Consider the following 14984-nt stretch of genomic DNA (forward strand, 5'->3'; position numbering starts at 1 on the left):
TGCACATGAGGTAACTGAGGCACAGAGAAGTGATTTACCCGGGGTCACAGCGGACAAATGGTGGATTCAGGATTAGAATCCAGGCCCTTGATCTTTCCCCTAGGCCACGTTAAGAATTGCCTACCCTCCTCCATGCTCGGCCTTAGGTGGGCGGCCTTCCCCGAGTACTGTACCCTCTCTCCCTCCCCTCCAATTTACCTCAAATCCCCGCCTCTCACTGCTGTCTCCTCCCTCCAGCTCCTTCCTCTCCAGCTGGAGCAACCCCCGCCTCCCCATTTGGATCCCATTCAAGCTCCTCCACTTTTCAACCTTCAAGCCTCCTCCTCCGGGTCTCCTGCCTGGATTGGATGGATGAATTTATCGCCTCGCCTCCCACCTCCAAAAGGAATTCAAATAATAACAATGATAATGAAAGGACAGGCGGCTGTTTGCCCATCTTGTTTCTTTGGGAAGGGAGAGAAAGGCTGGGCCTGTCCGGGGATGGGACGGGGTGGGAGGGGTTCAGGAGGGAAGGGACGAGGAGGAGGATGAGAGGATGGAGAGGATGGGGGGCGGAGCGAGGACCCCCCAGCCCCCCTCAGTGTGGCTTCCCTTGTCCCTCCGGGGCCGGTCCGGCGGCTGCAGGCCCTAAGAAGTCCTCCTCGGTCCGGCTGAGCCCGCGGAGGACCTGGCGGCTGCGACGGCCCAGCTCCTGGCCGCCCCGGGCCTCGGTCTCCCCGGTTCCTCCGGAGGCTCCGGCTCGGGGCCCGGCGGGCTCCGTGTCGCTGCCGTCCGAGGAGCCGCCCGGGGCCGCCCGCTCGGGGCCCTCGTCCGAGTCCGAGTCCGGGGCGGTGTGGCGGCGGATGCGGGACACGGCCTCCCGCAGGGCCCCGCCGTAAGGGCCGGGCCCCGCGAGCCGCCGCCCCAGCAGCACGGCCCCCGCCCCGCCTAAAGCCGCCCGGCCGGGGCCGGCGGGGCTCCAGCCGGGAGCGACGGCCCCCGGGATGCGGGCGGCGCGCTCCCCCGGCGCCGCCTCCTCCGGGCAGCCCCCCGGCTCCGCGGGGCAGCCCCCTCCGGCTTGGTGCGTCAGCGGGCCGCTCTGCAGCAGCTTCTGGCAAGGGGACGGGAAGGCCGGTCCCGCCTCGGCCTCCTCCGTGCGGGGCGGCCGTCGGGCCGGGGGTACGGGGGGCACCGGGCCCCCGTCGCGGGGCGCGGGCGGGAGGTGGGGCTGGGGGTCGGGCGGGGGGACGCGGTGGTCCCGGGGCGGGGGGATGCGGCGGGCGCGGGGCGGCGGGATGTACTGGGCCCGGATCACCACGCACGTGGCGTCGATGACGAAGACCCCGTCGGGTCCGCGGGGGCGGCCCCGGGCGCGGGGCAGGGTGTGCGGGCGGCGGGGCTCCCTCCCGCGGGGCAGCGGCTCGGGGGTCCCGCCGGCGCCCCCCGTCCCCCCCGGGGCCCAGGGCCGCGGCAGCGTTTGGCTGTAGCGCGGGGGCTGCCCGGCCGGGCCCGGAACCCAGGCCCGAGGCAGCCGGGCCGCCCTGCCCTGGTCGGAGGGACCGGACCCTCCGGCGGCCCCGGACCCTCCGGCGACCCCGGGCCCGCCGGCGGCGGACCGGGCTCGAGGGAGGGGGCGAGGGGCCGAAGGACCGGCCCCCGCCCCGGCTCCTCCGCGGGCGTCCGGCTCAGGCCCGGGGGCCGGACCGGGCCGGGCCGGCGGGGGCCGGTCCCGCTGGGCGGGGGCTGCCTCGACGGGTCCCCCCGAGGAGGCGGGCTTCGGGCCGACCCCCGGACGGGCGCCCCAGGCCCCCAGCACGTCCCGGTAGATGCGGGGATCCAGCTTCTTCTTGGGGCCGTGGCGGGAGGCGGGGGCCGTGGCGTTGGACGGGCGCGGGGGATCCGCGGCCGAGGGTCCGGCCAGGGTCCGGTGGGGGCCGTGGTAGGAAGGCGGGGGCACGTAGGGCGGGGGCCGGTCCCCGCGGCGGCGGGGCGGGGGTCCCGCGGAGCCCCGCAGCAGCAGGTGCGCCTCGTAGCTGGGAGGCCCCGGCGGCCGCCCCCAGCCCCAGGCCCCCGGCCGGCCCGGGCCCGGCCCCCACCATGGCTGGACAGCCGGACGGGGCGTCCGCACGGACGGACGGGGCCGCTCCAGGCGCCAGGGGGGCCAGCGCGGGGCGGGCCCGGGTCCGGGGGGCGCGGGGCGGGGCTGGGGGCGGACCGGGGGGCTGCGGGGACCCCCCGGGGGGCTTCGGCTGCCGGCCCCGGCCCCGGCCTTGCGCCGCTTCCTCTCGGTGTCCTTGGCCTCCCGCTCCTGCGAGGCCGCCTTGCGCTTCTCCTGCTCCCGGGGTCGCGGCTGGGCCGGGGGTCCTGTCCCCCGGTTGGTCGCCTCCTGCAGCACTCGGGGACCCCAGGCCCGAGGCGCCGGGGACTCCGGGGACCCCGGGCCCGGCCCAAACCTGGGGCGGCAAGGAGGACCCGGCTGAGCTGTTGGATGCGGGAGACCCTCCCCTCGCCCCTTCCCCTCCACGCTCCCCAGCCCGGCCCCGTCCACGGCCTCGGGGTCCGAGGTCCGGGCCCGCCCGCCCCTCCCCCGCACTCACGGGCAGTCGGCGGGGCGGCGGGGTCGACGGCCGGCTTGGGGGTCCATGGACGGCCTCGGGGGACCGCGGCGGCCGAAGTGGCAGGACACCGTCTTCACCTCGATGACCACCAGCCGCGACTTCTCCTGCACCCACAGGCAGCCGCTGGGCTCGGCGCCCCGGGGGTCGCCCTCCCGGACCCCCGACGGGCTGCCCGGGCCCTGGGACGACAGCGGCCCCTCCAGCATCCTGCCCGCCCCCACCCCCACCCCCGGGGCTCGCCCACCCCCCCACCCACCCCCCCTGTCCCGGGAGCCGGGATCAGCTGCAGCGCAGCGCCCGGCCCGCCGACCGGAGGCTATATATATACACACACCGCCGCCGGAGCACGTGTGTGCGCCGGGATGGCCGGGGGTGGGAGTGTGATTGTGAGTGTGTGCGTCTGTGTCTCTCTGTGTCTGTGTGTGTGTGTGTGTGTGTGTGTGCAGGTCCTTGCCTGTGCGCGCGCGTGTCTGGGTATGTACGCGCATGTGACACCGAGCTGCCGCCCCCGTGCACACGGCAGCCCCCGTGGAGGCCTTGAAGGGGAGATGGGGGGACATGAAGATGGGGTGGGGGGGGGCCCAGCCTGGCCGAAGCGCCCCCGACTCTCCCTCCCGCCCCTCGCCCTACTTCCTCCGCTGCCCTCTCTTAACCCCTTCCCTCCCGGAAGCCTCGATTCTGCCCCTGCTTCGCACTTCCCACTCCCGGCCTCAGTTTCCCCCGCGGGGCCGGGCGGGAGGCCCACGGAGCTTCGGAAGAGAGGGGGAAAGGACAGGAGCCCGCGGGTCTATTTTTGGCGGCGACGGAGCGACACCCTGGGGGATGAGGAGCCGGCAGAGACGGTGAGGGAGGGGGCTCCCCGCGTCCAAGCTACCCTCCAGGACCGAGGCTCTCGGCTCGGTGGGGCGAGGAGAGGGAGGCCGGGGCCCTGGGGGCCACCTCCGCCCCCCAGAGCCGGCAGCGGGTGAGGGGAAAGGGGTGGGAGGCGGGGAAGAACCCCCCTCCAAGGGGACCGGAGACCCTTCTTCTGGGGCGTGTGGGGGGAGGGACGGGCTGAGCTCCCCCCTCGCCCAGGCCTGCGCCAGGTGCCCCCGCCTTCACCATGGCAATGCCAGCGCAGAGCGGAGCCCACGCCAACCCCACCACTCTGAGGAAGGCTTAGCAACGAGGCATGGCAACCGAGAGGCAGTGGCAGGGAGGGAAGGGAGAGACTCCTTTCTCCCGGCACCCCCCGCCCCCCCATCCCCTGCTGCTGTCAACTTAAGCAGGGGCTGGGGAAGTAGGCAGGGGCTAAAGTCTGGGGGTGGCCCTCCCTTTCTCCCTCCTTCACCCCAGGAGACCCAATCACAACCAGGGCCTGGGGGCAGCTGGTTTGGACGCCCCCCCCCCCCCCAACAAAGGGAAAACACCTAATTCATTTTACCCCAAGATCCTGAGGCGGGGTTCCCGGTTTCCCAGCTTACCTTGGGCAGGTGCCGGGGGAGGCCGACAGAGAGGGAGGGTCTGGCTCCAATCAGGAGAAAGGGGCAGGGAAGTGGGGCGGATGAAGGCCTGTCAGCCTCCTGGCTCCCACCCCGGGTGGGGACTGCTGGCCCTCCGGGACCCCAGGTACCCACCTGGCCAGCAGGAGCAGAGGGCCGTGAGTGCAGCGGCTCTGGATGCTGCCAGCTGGACCCTAGAGGCTTTTGAAGCCTCTCTGCCCCCTCCTTCCCTGAGGATGTGGTCCCCCCCCCATCCATCCCTCCCTTACCCATCAATGCCGGGAAGCCTCCCCCTTCAGTAGGAATGTGCTGTGTGGAGCCTGGGGAGGGGAAGGGTGGGGAGGGGGTGTGGCTGGCAGGGTCACTCCTCCCCCAAGGGTCTGGAGACCGGGGCAGCCTGGGGGCCCCGGTGGGGTCGGGGTCAACGGGCCTCCCCGGGGGACCTGTCTCTGTCCCCACAGCCCTCAGGTCCCTTCACCCGCAATTCAGTCAGGGTCTCCTTGGCCCTGCCAAGGTGAGAGGGAGGGTCCCAGGCTCGGGGCCTGGCTCCGCCCTTCCATCCCCCCCCCCCCCAAGATCCTGCACTGGGCACCCGGGGTCCTCTTCTGCCTTTGAGGGGAAGCAGCAGCGGCACTAACAGGGATTTACTGCTCAGCCTCAGTGGGGCCCGTCAGCAGTGCCCGCTCAGCGGGATCGGAGCTTGTGTGGGAGGGGCCTGCTGCCCCCACCCCCGGGGTGGTGGGAATGCGGGAGGAGGGAAATGGGGGAGGGCGAGCATGGTGGACGAGGGCAAGATAGGGAGGGGCCCAACGGGGAAGAACAGGGCATGGGGGTGGCGAGGAACTGGACCCACCGGGAGTGGGGATGTCTGGTGACGACAGACCAAAGCAAACAAGAGATGGTGGCTGGGAGGTTTCACTCACTTTAATTACTTGCTTCACCTCCACTTGCCCTCCCCAACCCCCCACCCCTCCCCCCCACCAAAATACCCATTTTGCACTAAGAAGAATAAAAATATTTTTACAAAGCATTTCCAGGAGCTGTCTAGGGTGTGGGGTGGGGGCTGGTGATCTCTCAGAGATCAGAGCCCACTAGCCTGAGGAGGGGATGTGTGTGGCAGGGGAGGTGGTGGGGGGGGGAGAGGGACGATCCAGCTCACAGCTGGGCTGACCCCAGGTGTGAGCGAGGGACAGTGTGACTGGGTGGGGATGGAGGGGGCAGGGGGACAGGCACCTGGGAAAAAGAGCCAAAGGCCTCGCGGGCCAGTCGTCCACAGGCCAGTCCATCTGGAGGGGCCACCGCGGCCCCCCTGTCTCAGGGCTCCTCGACGCCCCTGAGCACCAAGGCCTGCAGGATGTCCGACAGCGACACGATGCCCTTCACCACGTCGTGCTCGTCCACCACCACCAGTCGGTGAACCTGACCCAGGCCCGTAGGAGGGGAGAAGTCGGAGGCTGCCTGGGCGCGGCGGCCGGTCTCCTCCTCCCCTGGTCTTCCCCTTCAACCCCCCACCAGATCCTTTCTGGTCCCCCCCACCTCGGCCTCCACCAGCCGGTTGATGATGGTCTCCAGCGTCTCGTGGCGGTAGCACTTGAGGACGCCCTCAAAGTAGTGCGAGCGATGCTTCAGAGCCTTGGTCACGGACACGTCCAGGTTGTTGTAGGTCTTCTCAGCGGCCAGGTTCTGCGGGGCGGCGGGGGGCAGGGGAGGGAGAGGGGAGGCCCCGGAGGCTGCTGGCAGGCCGGGGGGGGAGGGGGCGGCGGCTGTGGCTCTGCCCCACACCCACACACCCACGACATGCACCTGCCTGGCAGGGCTCTGTCCCTCTGTGCCCTGGGACCTCCCACCTGCCCCATCACAGGGAGAGCCCACCCCGTGCCATCTCCCCCCGCCCCCTTTCCCGGACACTCACAATGACGTCAAACTTGGAATAGATGTCCACCACACGGCCTGCCAGGAGGAGGGGCGGCTCAGCAGGAGTCCCAGGTCCCCCTACCTGCCCCCCACCCCCCACCTGGCTTCTGCCCCGCACCCTCACCATTCTCGTCCACCACGGGCAGGGCGGAGACCCGGTGCTGCACAAAGATGCCCAGCGCCACGTAGACAGGTGTGGTGGTGCGCACCATGGCGATATTGGCGTAGGTGCCGATCTGCAGCTCCCCCAGGGACTTGCCCATGAACTCCGGCTTGGGGAACTCAGCAATCTGCAGTGCGGCACAAGAGGAGGGGCTGGGGTCCGGTCCTGTCCAGCCGACCATCTCCCGGCAGGTGCAGGACTGGGGGTCCGGGTTGAGTCAGGCTAGGGAGGGCCGAGGGGTGATGACTGGCCTGCTGCTGGCGCGGGGCCGGGGAGGTCCATGGCACATTTCCCTCCCACGGCGACCCCCCACCTTACGTACCCCGTCCCCCATGCCCCGGCCCGCCGCCCTATTTGCTCCCACCCCACCCCCATCACTCACGAAGAGCTTGAGGAACTTGAGGATGCGCTTGTGAGTGAGTATGTAGAGCGTGTTTCCGGAGTCGGGGTCGATCACCGGCAGCCGGTGGATCTTGTTCCGGATCAGCGAGGAGACGGCGTCAAACAGACTGGGGCGGGGTTGGGGGGTGGGAGGTGGGGTGGGTGTCAGACTGGCCTCGGGTGGTGGGGAGGCGACCCCACCGTACAGCAGCTGCAGAGCCAGGAAGACAGCTCCTCCCCTTCTCCCACCCACCTCCCCCTCGGCCAAGAGGGTGGCAGGCAGGGGCTCACCTGGCATTGGGAGAGATGCAGACGAGCGGCTTGAAGGAGTCCTGCAGGTACACTTCTGCGGGAGGCCGGGGAAGGGGGAGAAGAGGAAAGCGGGAAGCCGAGGGAACGGGGGAGGAGAGCGGAGGGGAGAAGGCAGAGGCAGGACTTACACACTGCAAGACACCAAGGGACCAAATTCTCCCAATGCACCCGCCTCACTCTCATGCCTCCTGCTCCCGCCTATCCCCACGCATTTCCCCCTCTCTCCCTTACCTACCCTCCCTGCACACCCCCCTCCCCTTTCCCCACCCTCCATGCCCCCACACCTCTCCAGGTTTCAATCTTGTGCTCCTCCAGCTCGTAGATCTGCACCTGAAAGGAGAGGCAGAGATGTGATGGTCGGAGGTGGATGGGGACTGGGGCTGGCTGGAGTCCTGGGGGCGGGCGGGGTGCCTGAGGGTGGGGTCTTTGGGGGGGAGGAGTGCCACGGGGCAGGGTGCCGGGACGCCTCACCAAGGCCGACTTGTAGTAGCGGTGCAGGATGTTGATAAAGTCCGTGATGGTCAGCATGCCTGTGGACAGATATCGTTTGCTCAGCAAACCACCTTCTCCACCGTCCCCTGCATGACCCAGCCACCCCATGCCTGCTGGGGGCAGGGAGATCCACCTACCTACAAAGCTCTGCTTCTTGCTGTCCCAGAGCGGAGCGGCCCGCACTCCATTTGTGACGAGTGCAAAGAAGGCTTTCTTCACCTGTGGGGGGGCGGGGATAGACCGTCTGACCGGGAGGAGAAGGGAAGACAGGCACAGGGAGGGGGCAGAGGGTGGAGGGGGAGGGTCCCTGGGCGAAATGTGAAAGGACGGGAGGAGGAGCCTTGGGGTCTGGGGAGGGCCAGGTGGGCGGAGGGGCGTTCAGGTCTCGCTGACCTGCAGGGAGGTGTCGAAGACGACCAGTTTGGAGCTGGTGGGGATCAGGTCGTAGCAGCGATGGGACTTCATGAAGCAGGTGTACACGCCATCGTTAGCCTCGGGGGTCTCTGTGGGTAACAGGGGTGGGGAGAGAGCGGGGAGGGGACAGGGGTCAGAGCGGGTGAGCGGCAGAGCCCTGGAAATTCCTTCCCACTCCTTCCGTCCAGCCCATCCAACCCAGCTGCATCTCTGGGGAGCAGACTGAGGTCAGAGGTCCAACAGGTCCAGGCCTCAGGGTGGCATTTATTCAACCCCCAAAAGTTTGGGCAGCGGGGAGAGAAAGGGTCTCTTCTCCAGGAAAGGAGACTCCATAGCCTTCTTCAGTCGCTTGTTCCAATCAGCAAATTCTTCCTGATGTCTAACTTTATTCCTTTCTGCTGCAGCACCAGGCTCCCCTTGCTCAGAGTTCATCAGAAATGAGGCTTGGTTGTCCAGGGAGCAGCCCACACCAGGGAATAGAGACTGGGGTGCAGGCTGGGGGTGCTCTCTGCCGGGGTTGTGCTGGGACTGGGAAAAAACAGGTGTGGGAGGCAGGGAGGGTGGAAGGCAAGAGAAGCAAAAACCCAGTCCGGACTCCTTTTCTGCCTGCCCTCCTGGCTCCGAACTTCCAGCCCATTCCACCTCTCGGAACATCTTCATTTTCCCCTGAAGTGGGGGACTCGAATTGCTGCCATGACCCCTGGGGACACTCATTGTTGGATTGGCTATGAAGTTCAAAGCCCACCCTGGCGATGATGGCCAGGAATGCCATCCACCCTTGCTTTGGCAGCAGTCCCTTGTTCATCCTTGGGGGGGGGGGTCACTAGGATGTCCCAGATCCTCTTCTGCTGAATTTGCACCCGGCCAGCCCCACCCCATCGGGCTAGTTCTGTTCACTGTCTGCATGCCTTCTCCTCTCCTGCATCCCGCTCTGCTGATTTCTGATCTCCTCCCCCACCCGCAGGCCCTCCACCCCCAGTCAATATGTCTGCAAGTCCCTGAGGGGGCGGTCCTCTCTCCCCCAGACACCTCCAGCCTGGCCAAGTCCCTTTCTACACCTCGGGCAGGGACAGTGGGAGAGGTCACTGGGCTGGCCACCTGCCACTGGCTTCCTCCCCTGGCTAAACTTTTTGATGGGGGAGGGAGAAAGAGAGAGAGGGAGAGAAGGAGAGAGGGAAGGAAGGAAGGGAAGGAAGGGAAAGAAGGAAGGGAAGGAAGGGAAAGAAGGAAGGGAGAGAGGAAGGAAAGGCAGGCCAGCGGGAGGGAGGAAGGGAGGGAGAGAGTGGGTGCCCACGCCAGGGCCGGTTGCCAGCCTGACAACCAGGCGGCATAAGGGCTAATTTTAGTGCTGGGCCAGGCCGGGTGACCGCGGTGGTTCTGGCCGGCCACACACACAAGCCAACTCGGATGAGGTACTTTTGGGGGACCACCGGGACCTCCCCCTCCCCAGTTCCCCCCTACCCGTATCCCCGCTCCCCGGAAGAGCGCAGAGGTCGAGCTGAGATTTGGCCCGTCTCCCAGAGGCCCTTCCCCGAGGGGCTCTCACCTTCCGAGGTCAGGGTGGCCTTCTCCATGTCGCTCTCGGAAACTGGGGCCTGGAGGGGTGGGAAGAGACCGGAAGTCAGCTGGGCAGAGGCCCACGGGCTCTGGTGCCAGACCACCGGGCCAGACACCGAGCTCCGGGGGCTGAGCCATAGGCATGAGCTCACACACACAAGTGTGCACACCCACACACGTGCCAGGCTGCTGACTGTGGAAACCTGGGCTCATCCCCAGCCCTTTCTGGACTTCATCGTTCCCTTGTGTCACCTCGCCCCGGACTGGTAGGGAGGGAAACGGAACCCACAGCGCTTAGTATGGTGCTTTGCACACAGTAAGTGCTCAATAAGGACAATTAAATTGAATGAACAGCACTTCAAAATAAAGACCCTGCAAATTCCCAGGAATTTTGACTGTTCCAAATTTGCACTGGGGCCTAGGCAGAGGATGGCTTTCCCGTGGGCACCCACAGGCACACATATGAGGAACTGTGCATGTACACACTCACCCACACACATAGGCATGCACTCAGAGATTTGCCCAAAAACACAAACGTGATGGCAAAATGCCATGATGTAGACCCAGACCCCCGTCACCTCCTCCTCATAACAATAATAACAACTGTGGTATTTGTTAAGCATTTACTATGCGTCAAGTACTATTCTAAGCACTGGGATAGACACAAGCTAATCAGGTTAGACAGAGTCCCTGTCCCACATAGGGCTCACACTCTTAATCCCCATTTTACAGATGAGGGAACTGAGACCCAGAGAAGTGAAGTGATTTAGCCAAGGTCATAGAACAGATACGTGGCAGAGCCGGTATTAGAACCCAGGTCCTTCTGACTCCCAGACCTGTGCTCTATCCACTAAATCACACTGCTTCTCATGCATCTCCTGCTATTTCTCAAGGTCACCCTCCTGCTGCCTAAACCCACACCCTCCACCTGCTCCTCTGACCCCATCCCCTCCCTCTTATCACAAGCCCTTGCTCCCACTAACCTTATTATTATTATTACGCTTTTTGTTAAGCACTCACTATGTGCCAGACACCGTACTAAGTGCTGGGGTGGATACAAGCAAATCGGGTTGGACACGGTCCCCGACCCACAGAGGGCTCTCAGTCTTAATCCCCATTGTACAGATGAAGTAACTGAGGCCCAGAGAGGTGAAGTGACTTGCCCAAGGCCACGCAGCAGACAACTGGAGGGGTCAGGATTAGAATCCATGCCCTTCTGACTCCCAGGCCCATGCTCTATCCACTGCTTCCTTCCACCCTCCTTCACACTGTCAGCTCCCTCCACTCAGCCCTCAAGTACATCCAAGTCTCCTCCAGTTTAAGAAAGCCCTCTCTCCATCACCTCATGCCCCATCTTCTGGATCTCCTTCCCATCCAAGGTTTCGGTCTAGGTTCTGCAGTGCCCCCAGTGCCCGCCTTTCCTCTTCACCAGCTCTCTTTTGGACACACGTCCATCAGGTTTCCGACCCCTGCGCTCCACTGAAACTGAACACTCTATGGTCACTGTCAGCCTCTTTGTAGCCAAGTCTGATGGGCTCTTCTCTGTTCTAACCTTCCTTGACCACTCAGTCACCTGTGACACTGTGGACTGCTCCCTCCTCAATCAAGTAATGATATTTATTGAGCGTTTCTTGTGGGCAGGGCACTATACTAACCACTTGGGAGAAGACAACTCAACAGAGTTGGCAGATACACTCCCTGGCCTCAAGGAGCTTGCAAGCTAGTGAAGGAGCTTACAATCAACCAGTGTGATTTACTGAGAGCTTACTGCTTGCAGAGCACTGTACTGAGTGCTTGGGAGGGTACAATAGAACAGAGTTGGTAGACATGATCCCTACCATTAATGGAAGGGTTTTCAAACTGGCAGAGTTATTACAATCTTTGGCTCCACCTTGAAACAGCCCTTGGTTGGACTCTAATCCCAGCTCCGCCACTTGCCTTCCTTAAAAATAAACAGCATGGCATAGTGGATAGAGCACAGGCCTAGGAGTCAGAGGACTATGGGTTTTAACCCCGGCTCTGCCACCTAGGGCAAGTCACTTCATTTCACTAGGCCTCAGTTACTTCATCTGTAAAATAGGAATTGAGACTGTGAGTCCCACTTGGGACAGGGACTATGTCCAAGCCAGTTTGCTTGTATCCATCACAGTGCTTAGAACAGTGCCCGGCATATAGTAAGTGCTTAAAAAATACCATTATTATTATTATTGCCTGTTGTGCGCCATTGGGCAAGTCACTTCTCTATGCCTCATTTTCCCTCATGTATAAAATGGGAATTAAAGCAGCATGGCTTAGTGGAAAAAGCATGGGCTTGGGAGTCAGAAGATGTGGGTTCTAATCCCAACTCTGCCACTTGTCTTCCGTGTGACCTTGGGCAAGTCATTTAACTTCTCTGTGCCTCAGTTCCCTCACCTGTAAAATGGGGGTCAAGACTGTGAGTCCCATGTGGGACAACCTCATTACCCATGTATCTTATCCCAGTGCTTAGAACCGTGCTTGGCACATAGTAAACGCTTAACAAGTACCATAATTATTATTAATTATGATTCTCCCTCCTACTTAAAAGTGTGACCCCCAGATGGGACAGGGACTGTGTTTGACTTTGAACTTGTATCTAGCCCAGTGCTTGACACGTAGTAAGTGCTTAACAAATACCACTATTATTATTATTTGGATGTCCTGCTGCTTGTACAAAATTGACATACTCTTCTTCCCACCTCCACCCGATCTTCCTCCCGACTTTCCATCTTTGTCGGTGACACCACCTGTTGTCCCAGACCCAGAAACCCGCCCCCACTGGGGTCAATTCTCACACGGCGTTACTGCTACATCTTGCCAGTTTGCATTTCGCCTTTCCCACCTCCGCCTATTCTTCTCCACCCAGACCGACACCTCCTTGGTCCAAGCTTTTGTTGCGTCCTGGTTGGACTATTTTCTCAGCCTCCTCGCTGGCCTCCCAGCCTCCGGCCTCCCCCCCCGCCCCCACTTCCAAACTACACTCCGTGCTTCTGCCTCTCCCCTCTCCTCAGGGCCACCGGGTGGGTGGCTTTTCCTTGCTCTCTCCCTGTCAAACACAGCCTCCTCCCATATCGTTATTATTATTTAAGTTCACTGTAGTCAGGGAATGTGTCTTTTTATTGTTACAATGTACTCTCCCAAGCGCTTAGTACAGTGCTCTGCACACAGTAAATGCTCAATAAATATGACTGACTGAATGAATTACTACTACCATCATATTACCGATGAGGTATCTGAGGCCCAGGAGTCACCGCCCAAGGTCACCCACCACACAAGTGGCAGAGGTAGGATTAGAACCCAGGTCCTTTTGACTCCCAGGCTCTATCCATTAGGCCATGCTGTTTCATTCATTCAATAGTATTTATTGAGCTCTAACTATGTGCAGGGCCCTGGACTAAGCGCTTGGAATGGACAATTCGGCAACAGATAGAGACAGTCCCTGCCCATTGATGGGTTTACAGTGTAATCGGGGGGGGGGGGGCAGAGGGATAAAAACAAGACAACTTAATCGCGATAAATAGAATGAAGGGGATGGACACCTCATTCACAAAATAATACATAGGATAAGAAAAATATATGCAAATGAGTACAGTGCTGAGGGGAAGGGAGAGGGGGAGGAGCAGAGGGAAAGGGGGGAGATTCTTCAATCAATTCATTGATTGATTGATTGATTGAAGGAACTGCTCCTAACTTGGGGCTGCTCTGGGGAAAGTCGGGCCAAGGGGGTCTTCCGACATCCTCCGCGCCCCCCGCCCTGGCGTGGGGGTCCAGCCCAAAGGCCCAGAGAAAGAGGAGCTCGGGCCCCACTGGGCGTCTCCGCTGCGGATTGGCGGAGCCGCTGCCCCAGCTGAAGATTGGCAGGTGGAGCGGCCAATGGGGAGCGGGATCGGGCCGGGCGGGGGCGGGGGCTTCGCGGGAAGGCGGCAACAGCAAACGTCTCTCCAGCCTCCCCGAGCTCGCAGCTTCCCTGGGTTCAGGGACCCCCGGATGGGGCGGACCTTCCGAGGTCCGGTTGCACCCCCTCCCTTCCCCCAGGACTCAGGGGCGCCCTGTCCTCGGGGGAGCCCCTGGGTGGGCCGGACCTCGAAGGTTCGGGTTAGAACCGGGCCTTCCGTGTCCTCGGGAAGGACCTGCCCTGGGCTCTTCCGAGCCAAAGGGGCCCGGAGGAGAGGAGCTTGTGCAGGGACAAATGCGATCATTTTGAAAGCCTCAGTCCCGCCCCACCCGCCGAGGCGCCAAATTGGGTAAAGAAGTGGGCGCGCGGGGCCCCGGGGGAGCCCGGCCCCACAGCGCCCCCCCCCGGCCCCTCACCGTCTCCATGCCGTCGGGCACCGGCTCCTCTCGCTCTCTGCAGGCGCTTCCCCTCGCGCCCGGCCCCGCCCATCGCCCTCGCGCCTTCACTTCCGGTATCGCGCGGCCGCGCGCGCGCCTTCACTTCCGTCTGCGACGCCTCGCGCGGGGCCTGAGGGAAGGGGCCAAAGATGGAGGGGAGGGGAGACGCCTCCTCAGGCCCCTCCTCAAACTTACCCGTCCCTCCATCCCACTTCTCCCCCACAACCCCAAGTCCTCTCAGCCTGCCCCCCCCCCCCGCAAACCTCATCCCAGTTTTATTCATTCATTCATATTTATTGAGCGCTTACTATAAGAATGTTGGTATTCGTTAAGCGCTTACTAGGTGCAGAGCACTGTTCTAAGCGCTGGGGGAGATACAGGGGAATGAGGTGGTCCCACGTGAGGCTCACAGTCTTCATCCCCATTTTACAGATGAGGGAACTGAGGCACAGAGAAGTGAAGTGACTCGCCCACAGTCACACAGCTGACAAGGGGTTACTATGTGGAGAGGACTGTACTAAGCGCTTGGAAACGTCTCCCCCAACCCCCTCTTCCTCCATCCCCATCTCTCCCCACAACCCCAAATTCTCCCATCCCAGTCTCCCCACCAAATCCCGTTCCACCTCTCCCCTCATCTTAGTCCTCACCCCCGTGGCTCAGTGGCAAGAGCCCGGGCTTGGGAGTCAGAAGTCATGGGTTCGAATTTCGGCTCTACCACTTGTCAGCTGACTGTGGGCGAGCCACTTCACTTCTCTGGGCCTCAGTTCCCTCATCTGTAAAAGGGGGATTAACTGTGAGCCTCACGTGGGACCACCTGATGACCCTGTATCTCCCCCAGCACTTAGAACAGTGCTCTTTCATTCATTCAATAGTATTTATTGAGCGCTTACTATGTGCAGAGCACTGTACTAAGTGCTTGGGATGAACAAGTCGGCAACAGATAGAGACAGTCCCTGCCGTTTGACGGGTTTACGGTCTAATTGGGGGAGACGGACAGACGAGAACAATGGCGATAAACAGCGTCGAGGGGAAGAACATCTCGTAAAAACCGATGGCGACTAAATAGAATCAAGGCGATGTACAATTCATTAACAAAATAAATAAGGTAACGAAAATATATACAGTTGAGTGGAAGAGTACGGTGCTGTGGGGATGGGAAGGGAGAGGGGGAGGAGCAGAGGGAAAAGGGGAAAATGAGGCTTTAGCTGCGGAGAGGTAAAGGGGGGATGGCAGAGGGAGTAGAGGGAGAAGAGGAGCTCAGTCTGGGAAGGCCTCTTGGAGGAGGTGATTTTTAAGTAGGGTTTCGAAGAGGGAAAGAGAATC

The 14984-nt window shown here is 62.5% G+C and overlaps 2 protein-coding genes across 2 annotated transcripts; both read right to left on the reverse strand.

Moving 5' to 3' along the window:
• Positions 1-409: 409 nt before the first annotated feature.
• Positions 410-2815, reverse strand: DDN (dendrin). Its single transcript, XM_007657179.2, has 2 exons — positions 2577-2815; positions 410-2432 (listed from the first exon to the last, which is right to left on the reverse strand). The coding sequence occupies exons 1-2, from the start codon at positions 2801-2803 to the stop codon at positions 578-580; spliced, it is 2082 nt and encodes a 693-aa protein (XP_007655369.2). The 5' UTR covers positions 2804-2815; the 3' UTR covers positions 410-577.
• A 2528-nt stretch (positions 2816-5343) lies between these two features.
• On the reverse strand, positions 5344-13722 carry PRKAG1 (protein kinase AMP-activated non-catalytic subunit gamma 1). Its single transcript, XM_029072681.1, has 12 exons — positions 13641-13722; positions 9301-9349; positions 7734-7843; positions 7478-7559; positions 7320-7378; positions 7133-7178; positions 6828-6882; positions 6538-6664; positions 6117-6282; positions 5991-6028; positions 5615-5761; positions 5344-5497 (listed from the first exon to the last, which is right to left on the reverse strand). Exons 1-12 carry the CDS (start codon positions 13647-13649, stop codon positions 5393-5395), a joined length of 993 nt encoding a protein of 330 aa, XP_028928514.1. The 5' UTR covers positions 13650-13722; the 3' UTR covers positions 5344-5392.
• Positions 13723-14984: the final 1262 nt, after the last annotated feature.

This window comes from Ornithorhynchus anatinus, chromosome 10 (genome assembly GCF_004115215.2).
Source record: "Ornithorhynchus anatinus isolate Pmale09 chromosome 10, mOrnAna1.pri.v4, whole genome shotgun sequence".
NCBI classification, from domain to species: domain Eukaryota; kingdom Metazoa; phylum Chordata; class Mammalia; order Monotremata; family Ornithorhynchidae; genus Ornithorhynchus; species Ornithorhynchus anatinus.

Bases quoted from the DNA above. Each gene is read 5' to 3' on its own strand.
- DDN (XM_007657179.2), bottom strand. From the start codon at position 2,803: ATGCTGGAGGGGCCGCTGTCGTCCCAGGGCCCGGGCAGCCCGTCGGGG. The intron at 2,433-2,576 runs GTGAGTGCGGGG...TTGCCGCCCCAG, and splicing joins CGCCGCCCCGCCGACTGCCC to GTTTGGGCCGGGCCCGGGGT.
- PRKAG1 (XM_029072681.1), bottom strand. The intron at 6,283-6,537 runs GTGAGTGATGGG...GCCGCACTGCAG, and splicing joins TCAAGTTCCTCAAGCTCTTC to ATTGCTGAGTTCCCCAAGCC. The intron at 5,762-5,990 runs GTGAGTGTCCGG...GCCGCCCCGCAG, and splicing joins ATTCCAAGTTTGACGTCATT to AACCTGGCCGCTGAGAAGAC.